Source organism: Artibeus jamaicensis, unplaced genomic scaffold, assembly GCF_021234435.1.
Source record: "Artibeus jamaicensis isolate MK-2021 breed Jamaican fruit bat unplaced genomic scaffold, CSHL_Jam_final contig_1686, whole genome shotgun sequence".
NCBI lineage: Eukaryota > Metazoa > Chordata > Mammalia > Chiroptera > Phyllostomidae > Artibeus > Artibeus jamaicensis.
This window is the reverse complement of record NW_026521327.1, coordinates 375590-387403: the sequence shown is the minus strand read 5'-3', so window position 1 is coordinate 387403 and position 11814 is coordinate 375590. Positions and strand designations below refer to the sequence as shown.

Sequence of the window (11814 nt, the reverse complement as noted above, 5' to 3'; positions counted from 1 at the left end):
CTGTGGATTCACATGCTTCTGCTACATATCTTGCTGCCACTCTGCTTGGCAGAATTCTAAAATGCCACCCCCTCCATCAAGATTCTGGGCTATTGATGTACGCACACCTTCTTTCAGTTATTTGGTCAGACACTCACGTAGGTAGGTTCTGCTGTGAGGGAATTTTGCAGATGTAATTAAAGCTACAAATCAGATGATTTTAAGAAAGGACATTATGTGCGGTGAGCCTGACTTAACCGGATAAACCTTTAGAGTAGACTGCACTCTTCCTGAAGAAAGAGATTCAGAGTATGAGAGAAATTTGAAGATGGAATAGGCAAGCAATGTGGGAGACCTCCAGGAGCTCAGAATGATCCGTGGCTGGCAGCCAGTGAGGAAATGGGGGCCTTAATCTTACAACCACAAAGAAGTAAACTTGGCCAACAGCTTGTGGTAATTTGTTAAGCAGCAATAGAAAACAAGTGGATTTGCTTTTGTAGCTATTGCTTTTGTTGATTTCATATGTGTGTATTAGTCCACATTTCTAAATGAGAGGAAAAGGTTTTTAAAATGACTTTTGTACCCCTTTCCCACCACAGGTATAATGTGAGGCAATTAGGAAGACTTGCCTTAACTGATATTTTGGAATTAATGGGAGTTATAAATCCTTGGCATGAAGGTACCTGTTGTTAAGTAGCAGCTAGAATTACTGCCTTTGTTAAGTGTCCCCTACCTCCCACGTTAGAAACAAATTTCTGCACATCTGACATTTTGTGGACATCTTCACATGCATGTCTCACCAGTCCCATGAACTCAGTAAGTCTCCAAATTTCCTTTCACCAAACTCTTCCTCCCCCTCTATTTCCTAATTCTGTTCATGGTACCTTCAAACCTCCAGTTGCTACCTTAGAACTCCAGCCATCATTGACTCCTTCCTCTACCTTGCATTCATAATCTCTCTGTTGTCAAATGCTCTGCATTCTTCCCTCATCTCCATTGTTATCACCCCTGCCTGGTTCAGTATCTGTTTCATAGAATATGTCGAGAATCTCCTAGCTGCTTTCCTGGGACCAATCTCTGATTAGCACAACTCTAACCACTCTGCTCACCCACCTTGCAAGAAATCCACTGGCTTGGTGTTCAAAACTCTCCAAGACCTAACCCAAACCTATTTTTCTCATATTTTCAAAAATTCTTAAATGTATATTTCACCTGTTTTCTAAGTTATTTGGGATTGACTTTTAAAAAATATTCTTTGAAAATGTTATTGTTTTTGCAGGTCCAAATCTTTCCTGTAATCTACAGCTTTTCAAGTGCATCTTACCATTATTTTTACTTCAGACCCACTGTCCTTCTCAGACCTTGGATTCTGAACATATAGCAGCAGCTTGGCTTGTTGAACTGTCAAGGGGAAAATGTGGTTCCAGAACCAAATTGTGAGTGCGCAGAACTAAAACTTCATTTTTGCCTTAACTGCCATTCCCTTCTCCAGGACACACACCACATTTTGTGCTTTAGGGTGTCATTGGCCTAAATGTTGGAAACCGAATCCCTCATATTCATTCCACGGAAAAGCGACCCACAGTCCCCTTTCATAGTCAAGGCTGATTTACTGTGGATTTTCAATGATTTTGACTGGTCGCACACAGCGTTCTCCAGTCTCCGTGTTCTGGGGTTAGTGTGCATGAACCGCCCCAATTCCAGGTTTTTGAGAAGCTTCGAATTTGCCTCCGCCCACTCCCTCCTCTAGTTTGGGATGTCCACCCGTCTCGACCCTCCAACCACACGGAGCACTTTAAGTGACTGGGGTTTAAAAAAATTTTTTTAAAAACATAATTTTAGCCCTGGCTGGTGTGGCTCATTGGATTGAGTGCCCGCCTGCAAAACAAAGGGTGGCTGGTTGGATTCCCAGTCAGGGCACATGCCTGGGTTGCAGGCCAGGTGTCCAGTGTGGAGAGCAGAAGAGGCAACCAGAGACTGATGTTGCTCTCCCTCTGTTTTTCCCTCTCTCTATAAGTAAATAAATAAACAAAACATTTAAAAATCGCTAAACAGTAAAAAAGATCATATTATCTAAAATGCAAAAATTTTATCATCTAGAGTAGAGGTGTCAAACTCATTTTCACCAGGAGCCACATCAGCCTCGCAGTTGCCTTCAAAGGGCCACTTGCCCTTGCCCCTAGTTAAGTAGTTACATTTAGACAGTCCTAAAATTACATTTGGCCCTTTGAAGGCAATCGCGAAGCTGATGTGGCCCCCGGTGAAAATGAGTTTGACCCCTTTGATATAGACTAAGCATAGAAACTATACAAATAAAATATTTTAAAAATCTTAACATTTTTTAACTTATTGATTTTAGAGAGGGGAAAGGAGAGAGAAAAACACTGATTTATTATTCCGCCTACTGAAGCATCCATTGGTTGCTTTCTGTATGCGCCCTGACTTGGGATCAAACCCCCAACCTTGGGATACCGGGACACCTCGCTGATTAATGAAGCTAGTCGGCCAGGGTAATTGAGCTGGTTTTAAAACACACACACACACACACACACACACACACACACACACACGAAAAAAAGCTTACCAGGGTCCCTTCTAGATTTCGCAGGTGGGGATGTGGCTCATTCCCCCACCCAATCCTCGAGAGCTGCAGGTTTTCGTTCGCTCCTCAGACCGCCTCTCAGCCCTCTCGCTGCCCCGGTGAGCGTTTTCTTACCTAAGCAACTTTGCTTCCCCTCCCCCCGCCCGTCTTGGTACGGCCTGTCCGGCGTTCCATTCCCCCCCCCCTTCCTTCCAGGTTGGTTCAGCCCCTGTCTACTCCGGGGTGGTGCTTAGCCGGCGCCAGACCGACCCTCGACTTCGGAGGGGCAGTGCAGTACCTCTGGGCGCTTCTTCTTCGTCTTCTTCGGCTTCCTCAGCCTCCTCAGTCCCCTTACCCTCGACTGGGACCCGAGATCTCGGTGTATGCCCCAGCCCTGACCCCGCTCGAGATATGTCTACCCCGGCTCGGCGGCGCCTCATGCGGGACTTCAAGAGGTAACCGACAAGGAACGCGGCGGCCGGGGGGCTGGCAACGGGACGCAGGGCGGGTCCCGAGGCGGGCAGGGGGCTGAGGGCGGCCCGGACCGACACAGCTGCGGGATCGTAGGGCCCCTGTCTGTTTCCCTAAAGGTTACAGGAGGATCCTCCAGCCGGAGTCAGTGGGGCTCCGTCCGAAAACAACATAATGGTTTGGAACGCGGTCATTTTTGGGTGAGTCTGCGTTCCGGCCGTTGGCGACGGATGGGGGATGTGAGGTGGCTCTGCCTGCTCTCTGGGACCGGCCCCTGTGGAAGGCAGAATGGGCAAGGGACAGTGTTGGGGTCTGGCCGGGCCTAGGTGCCTCCCCGGAGCCTCTGCCTCGATTAGCTCAGTTCCCGCTGCCAGGGGAACCGTTTGGGGTTCTCAGGGGGGCGGGGCGGGGAGTGGTGGTGGCGGTGGTTAGGCGCGGCGGCCTGCACTCGGTGTCTGAGCCTAACACGTCCATTTGTAGTGGCTTTCCGACCCAGGAACCGGTGTTTTAGCGGAGGTGGAGTTGGCAGAGCCCAAAATAGCCATCTCCTAAAATGAACCAGGGAGACGGGAACCCCTTAAGCGAGCACTGACTTGTTTTTCTCTGTGTTGCAGGCCTGAAGGGACCCCGTTTGAGGATGGTAAGAGAGTTTCTTTAGACACACCTTTCAGGAGCCCGATCATCTGGGGAAAGGGTTCCTAGGCATCCTGGAAGTGCCTCCTACTTAGGAACCTGCTTCTCCCTAGCCTCTGCCTACTAAAGGCTTGAGCGGAATCCAATATGTGGCAGGTTGTTCTGGCTATTGTCTGCTTGATTAGAAGTGCACCTTTTTTCTTGCTTCTTAAAAAAAATCTGGGTAAGGCAATCACTTTTTTAAAGGAGCATCATAATGCACTGATATTGAGGACTTTCCAGGTCTGGGCTGTGATCTGCAAAATTCAACCCCCTTCAAGATATTGAGTTAGTACTATTCCACCCAACCACTTGCTGATAGCCTGAGAGCCCCCAGAGACCATCTGGTTACCATTCTACCACAAGGGCAGGGATCGTGTACAGCAGGTGTTTATATGTTTGTTGGATGTTGAATAGATGCAAGCATCCCTTGCAAACAACTATCTGGTTTCTACAATCTGGCAATAAATGCCTGTCAGCTTTAATGCTCTAAAATGGTTTCTTAGTGGCCAGTTTGAGTATAATATGGTTTCTTATTTTTTAATGCGTTTTCAGAGAGTTAGATTTGACTTGAAAAACACATGTTACTCGCTTTTAAAAGATTTTTTACAACTTTCTATTTTGAGGTAATTATAGATTCATGGGCAGTTGTAATAAATAATACAGAGAGACTGTATATCCATCACCCACCTCCTCCTCTGGCAACATCATCAATGACTCTATTACAATATCACAACTAGGAAATTGACATTGATATAGCTTTATGTGCACTCTATTGTGTGTGTGGTCGATTTTTGAAAATTTAATTCATTTAAAAGATGATTAAAAGCATTTGAACTTCTGTTTGACATCTTTAATATTTGACACATCTTATAAAAAGAAAAGGATCTTTCTGTTATTCTTTTCTCAGTGACTTATCTTCCTTCGGTCATGTAGCATTTGAGATACACACACACACACACATGCACACAAAACTCAGTTTGAAGATGGGAAAAAAAACATTTTTACGAGCTTCTAAGTACATACTTATGTTATCAAGTTGGATTGCTTTTTGTTGCTGCCAGTCCACAAGATGTTGTGAGGTAGGTCAAGAACAACCAATTCTGTAATTTGTCTCAAATACCCAGATTTCTCTAAAAGCCTGCAGACAGTCACTTGAATACTTTTAGCTTCATGTCTATCTTCACTCCCTGGGTAAATATTACTGCTCTCCAGTGCTGCGATGAAAAGAAATGACAGCAGGAGGGAGGGATCCGAAAGGCACACTACTTTGCTGCAGCATATCATTTGAACTGATCCATAGCCAGACTTCTGTTCCATGGCATCGGTGCTGGTTCTTCCTGCCTAAGCTCTATGTGCAGATTAACTGCGTATTTGCTTTAGTTTCAGCAGGCTTTGTTTTCATTGGCTTCTCCCCCCCCCCTTTTAGACCTCTTTATGCTGGGCACAGCTTTACTAAAAGTACATCACTTTGCTAGGGGTTGGCTACTTTAATATTTCAAGGGTGCTTCTCTTGTTCTAAGTGGTATGAATTGAACAGGTACTCATGGGATCCATTATATACCTGGACTTCCCCTCTTGACATTACTGCCTCTATTTTTGATAATGTGTATCTCCACCCTGGCATTACTGAAAGGAATTACTCAGACTAAATGACAGTACTCTTTTTCTGATCCATTCTGTTGAGCAGTCTGCTATCCAAGAATGCTCCCCTCAGGTGTCTAGAACACCAACTGTGGATACAAAGACATTTTGATCATTTGTTAATACCCTTCATTTCTGGTTAGGGGGTTTACTTGGAAAAGACTGATTTGGGACAAGTGGCATAATTGATTTTGCTGTTTCCAATGTATTATATAAACTAGCAGTCTCAAAACTATTTTTGCTGCTTCCTTGTGAACCGTTTGTTGTGGAAGTGTCTGGAATACCCAGGCCCTAGTTAAAGAGGTGAAATCGTACCAAAAGCAACTCTGATTTAACTTCACGCACTGGAGGTAAGAGGAAAATGTTTCCAAGAGCTCACACTACCAAACAAAGGGCGGGGGCGGGGAGGGGCAACGCTTCCTGATCAAAGTGTTTGGCTTTGTGTGCTGAATGCAAAGGCTATGGAACAAAGCATTCTCCATCACATCATCACCTAAAAATTATTAATAGACTTAGTAAGATACTAGTATTTGCTTTTTATAATAGATGTATTCTTAAGAATTTGGGTGTAAGATTCTTTTCTTAAATAAATCTCTTAAAAATCCATTTAAGGGTATTTTTAAAGTAAATAAAGCCTGTGATAAAATATTTGGGCCCTATCTTCAAAATCAGAATTTTTAGTTATCAAAAAACAATGTTTTTAAGTTCTGTACTTTGCCTTCTTCTCAGGCATCACAATGTGATGGCCAAATGGCAGAAAATGCCTACAGAGGTGTTTTCTTTGGCCAACCCAGTCTTTTCAAAAGTTTCAATTTGTGAATGTCTTTAGCAGAAGACACACTCTTTAGTTTAACCATATCACTTCCTATTGCCATACACCAGCCATTTAACACATTTATATAACTTTCCTGGTTCCTTACAATATTTTGGCCTCCTCAGGCACTTGAACAAAATCAGTACAGACTGTTTACTATGGTAAGGCTTACATTTTATTTTTGATATATTTTTTTTATTTTTAGACAGAGGGGAAGGGAGGGAGAGAAACATCAATGTGTGCTTGCCTCTCGTGCGTCCCATACTGGGGACCTGGCTTGCAACCCAGGCAAATGCCCTGACTGGGAACTGAACTGGCGACCCTTTGGTTCACAGGCCAGCACTCAGTCCACTGAGCCACACCAGCTAGGGCGGTTTTCGGTTATTTTAAAACCTAGCTTTCTAAATATTCAGAGGATAAGCTCTAGTCTCCATTGCATAATATTAATTCTAGGGTTTTAAATATAACATTTATTTTGGATCTCAAAAATTGCATTGAGGGTTATACTAAAGAGGTTCTCATTATTTAATGTGGCTAGAAATAAGAACTACTAGCTTGTAAAAATGTAATTTGAGTAAGACTTGAGTAAGTCCTAATTTATATTTGAGTAGCCATAGTGAGTTGTTTCACTTCTCAAGATATTAAACAAGCTGGTTTAAAAGAGTTGACTCTTTGGTAGCTAGGTAAGCACCTTGCTGAACTTCTGAGCAAGTATTAGGCAGAAAGCTCAACTTAAAAGTTTTGAGAGCCATCAACATAGATACTAAACTGCATTTAACTGTGTTTGATGTAGGTCAGAAATAAAGTCCTATTTAATACTTGAATACATTTATTGTATATTTTTTATTAAAGTGAAATTTGGTTTGAGATTTTGCATCCTTCAGCTGGGTCTAGAGATGTAAAACTTCAGAATTATGAACATTTATAGAGCATTTGTTTTGTGTCACTGTACACATTTCCTTATTTAAACTTTACAACAATGTCATGTGGTAGGTACTATTATTAACCCCATTTTACAGATGAGGAACTTAAGGTTTAGTCAAGTTGAGTGGCTTCCCCAAGGTTTCACAACCAGTAAGTAACACAGCAAGGATTTGAGCCCAGGTCTGTGTGCCTTCAAAGTTTCACTTATGTCTGCCTCATGTGCTGTTTTACTGCCTTTAGGTACGATATTTAATGCTGGTTTTAATTCAGAGTTCCTGAGAGCTCCAAGCACTATGAAATCTGCCCAGTTTTAGAGCAATTCCTAGATGATAAATCTCTTACCTATAATTTAATTTAATGAGATTTCAGAATGGAGCCAAGTGTGTGTGCACTTGAGATACATAAGGAAGCTCAAGGTTCTGAACTCCAGCACTGATTCCCACTTTTTCTTGCATAATAACATCAATAATATTAAAAAGGAAGAATATGCTTTCTTCCTCAAAAGGGGAAGATTTATGACCAAGTCGTGGTAAAGGTGAGGTATGTTCTGATGGACTATAGCAGGGGTGTCAGACTCATTTTCACCCGAGGCCACATCAGCCTCGCAGTTGCCTTCAAAGAACCAAATGTCATTTTAGGACTGAGTAAATGTAACGCGTCCTTAACTGTTAAGAAGTTGAAATTACAATTCAGCCCCTTGAAAGCAACCTCGAGGATGATGTGGCCCCCGGTGAAAATGAGCCTGACACCCCCGGACTAGAGCATGTTTGTCTATTCCAAAATATTTTACTTTGTGTCCTAAGGAAATAACGATCATTTGGGTTAGGGTTAAGGTTAGAGACTATGTCTCTAAATGTTGCATTTTAAAGTAGCCTCAAACTTTGTGTCATTTACATACCAATAGCAACTTTGTTAGCAAGTTGTTTCCTATCAGCTTGCTGGTAGGAAACAAACTTTTGGGTCTTGTTCTATGTAATGGTAGCAGTAAAGTGATTGTAGTCTTCTCTTTTCTTATTTAAGAGGTAACAGACCTATAAATGGAAGCAAGGAGGAAATAAATTGCCTATTCTGAAGGCGTCAGTAACAAATTGTACTCTTCTCTGAAGTCTGATCAGTTGTATTAGAATAAGTGATTTATTAAATGTACCAGAGAAATACAGAACATGTGTCACCTTATACCAGATAGTAACTGATTTTGTAAGTTTATTTGAAGAGCTTTCAGTCAGGAAAAAATAGTTGCCCAACTGTTTTTCTTGAATTTATTAAGCCAAATTTAAAATAACATTTTGAAGGAAATCATCTCCCCAACTAACACCATCCTACAATTCCTGAATGAGATCTAGCTTGTCCTTCTAAGTCTATCTAACCTAGTATGCTGTAGGGCTTCCTGCTACATATTCAAGAAAAATAAATTTATTTTAATAGTAGCCTAAACCTCATTAGAAAGATAATTTTTTCTGGTGACATGAATGTAATCTAATGTGATTTTTAAATGATTTCTGCCATTAATTCCCTCCATTAGTGTGAATAATTGAGTTGATTTTATAGTGAAGTACATTGTGAGTCATAGTTAAGGGTTTTGAAAGAGACTATGACGTTTTTTCTGGCTTGCATTCAATTACATTTTCATTACAGAGTTGCCATTACATAAAAAGGAAACAGTGAACACTTTTATACCTATTCTCTTCTATTTAAAAAAATAATAATTTGATTACTGATTTGTGTTTCTAGCATTGATTTTTGAACCTTTGTAATCCCATTCTCTCTAGTCCATTAAAAAAATCTCTGGAGAGTTTAAGATGGCAGTTGATTCAGATAGGCCTTTAAGGTGTTCCAGTTTTCTAAAGGAAGGCCAAATTTTGGCTCTGGTTTGTCATTTTAAGGATGTCTTCAAAATCTACAGAGGTTAAAAGCCATCCTATAGGTAGTAATTTTGAGTTTAAGATGGCTGTATTTACAACTGGGGGAGAATAATGTCCAAATAAAGATCATTTTTGGGTGGTGGTTCTTACAATATCTGTCCAGTTTTGGAGCAATTATATCTCTCACTCAGTCTCCCTGTATCTTTGCATTATTTCCTTTAACATTTGAGAAAAGATCACATGGCATTAAGAATAAAGTACTACTGAACACACTGATAACTATGTTTTCTTAAACCTGTCTTTTCTAACTACAGGAACATTTAAGCTTATAATAGAATTCACTGAGGAATATCCAAATAAACCACCTACGGTTAGATTTGTCTCTAAGATGTTTCATCCGAATGGCAAGTATCACCCTTTTTTAAAGATTTCATTTATTTACTTTTAGAGAGAGGGGAAGGGAAAGAGGGAGAGAAACATCAATGTGTGGTTGCCTCCCATGTGGCCCCCACTGGGGACCTGGCCCCCAACCCAGGCATGTGCCCTGACTGGGAATCTAACCAGTAACCCTTTGGTTCACAGGCCGGTACTCAATCCACTGAGCCACACCAGCCAGGGCACAAGTATCACTTTTAATACAGCATTTAAAACTACTACACTGTTTATTAGGGAGGTATTCCACACTTCCTATGGATTTGTCTGTGGTACCTGAGTGTTTAGGCATCCTGCTGTTTGCTGAAAACTGAACTTGGTCATGGTACTCTATTGCTGTCTAAGCTACAGTCCTAGAACTAGAGCAGGGAAGCTACTTTGCTTTTTCTTGGATGCAGATCAGAATTGCCATGGAACATTTTAGAAACACAGATGCTCTAGCCCCACTCTAGACCTACTGAATGTCAGACTCAGTGGTTGAGGGCCAGCTAAATAATAGTATATTGAAAAAGCACCACCAGTGATTCTAACTTAACATTTTCTTTTTTTTTTCCTAGTAGTAAGCCTAGAACAGCTTGTCTTTTAAAAAAAGATTTTATTTATTTTTAGAGAGAGGGGAAGGGAAGAGGAAAGAGTAGGAGAGAAACATCAATGTGTGGTTGCCTCTCATGTGTCCCCTACTGGGGATCTGGCCTGCAACCCAGGCATATGCTCTGGCTGGGAATCGAACCGGCGACCATTTGCTTCACAGGCCCGTGCTCAATCCACTGAGCAATACTAGCCAGGGCTAGAACAGCTTGTCTTTTATTCAGGTTAATAAAGTATTTTCCAGGGTGTCAGATAGTATCTTCATGCCGACATGACACCTTGTGAAATCTGAGCTATCTTTTGTTAGTTCGTACAGCAGATACAGTTTACAAATTTGATGGAATGAATTTCTCAAAAGTCTGTGGAGGGCTAGGGACCCTGTTACAAAGTGTTATGATTTCCTGGACAATGGAGCACTCTTTGGAAGAACGAACACTAAATATCTTAGTTTTCTACTGATTACATTTGATATTCTATCATCCTGATTATTTCACTAGTGATGCTTATAACTCTTTCTAGGGAGGTAACTGAGAAAGCAGATCAGGAAATGTTGTTAAACCTCAAAGGCAAAGTATTCTTGACTATATTTGTCTTGACTATGCCATTGAGTTTTGCAGTTTCATTATGGTTAACGTACATACTTCTCTCCTCTTAGTCTATGCAGATGGTAGTATATGTCTGGACATACTTCAGAACCGCTGGAGTCCAACTTACGATGTGTCTTCCATTTTAACATCCATACAGGTAAATTTTCCTTCATGTCACTAACTATGGCATTTTATATGTTTATATTAGCGGTTGAATTGCTTTTGAAAGTTGTAACTTAGGGGAAAGGGTAGGTCATTAAGACCTAAGCCTCCAGAAAATATATGTATTTGCCTAGCTAGTAGGAAATTAATTTTAGATTAGTATGTTAGCTGTTACGTAGGACAATTCAATTGAGTGTCTTAAAATATATATATATTTTGTGTCAAAGAACTGACCTTTTACAAATTGTCTTTATAGTCTCTATTGGATGAGCCCAACCCCAATAGCCCAGCAAACAGCCAGGCTGCTCAGCTGTACCAGGAGAACAAGCGGGAATATGAAAAACGCGTTTCTGCAATAGTAGAACAGAGCTGGCGTGATTGTTGACTCGAGTGCAACAAAAGAAGAGGCTGGGCATAAGAAAAATATACACCGATGTGTTTGTCACCTTCTTATTCCTCAGTGTCATTACATTTACTTCATTAAAAGCAAAATAGTTATCGTGCTGTTTCCATCTTCCCTCGCCAAACTTTTCCTACCCCATCTTCTCCTTGAACATCAGAAAACACCCTCTATGAGATCAAATGTACTGTACCTGGGTTACGTGCAAAAATGACTAATGCTTAATTCCTTTTCTGTTGTATCTCATCTCCAGCTTTAGGGCAGTATTTTGTTCCCGTACTTTACTCTAAGCTTAAATTAATTGCTATACAAATGGTGCCTCTGCGTAGCTTGATGACCAGGATGTTATTTTTAACAAAACGATTGCTGAAGTGTTTCATTCTAGTGGAAACACTTGTGTTGCATTTAGGAGTGAATGGAATATAACCTACGGAAAACAGGGAAAGAAATCCATATAAACATCCATTTTGAAAGAGAAAGTTAAAAATGCTGTTTCTAAAATCTGACCAATATAAATGACCAGATGGTTTTTTACTGGTAGGAAGGAGAATGTTAAAGGGCTCAGCAAAAGGAGTACAGCAATGGTAGTAACTGACACATCCTCTCCTTGCAAGATACTGGGCACACCCATGCCGAGTTTCAGACCACAGTCAGCCTTCTGTATTTGCAGGTTCCACATCCACAGATTCAACCAACCA

General features: G+C 41.2%; 1 protein-coding gene across 1 annotated transcript; it reads left to right on the top strand.

Annotated features, from left to right (window-relative positions):
• The first annotated feature begins 2779 nt into the window (after nucleotides 1-2779).
• Nucleotides 2780-11215, top strand: UBE2A (ubiquitin conjugating enzyme E2 A). Its single transcript, XM_037164100.2, has 6 exons — nucleotides 2780-3015; nucleotides 3151-3231; nucleotides 3646-3671; nucleotides 9262-9351; nucleotides 10623-10711; nucleotides 10973-11215. Exons 1-6 carry the CDS (start codon nucleotides 2972-2974, stop codon nucleotides 11099-11101), a joined length of 459 nt encoding a protein of 152 aa, XP_037019995.1. The 5' UTR covers nucleotides 2780-2971; the 3' UTR covers nucleotides 11102-11215.
• Nucleotides 11216-11814: the final 599 nt, after the last annotated feature.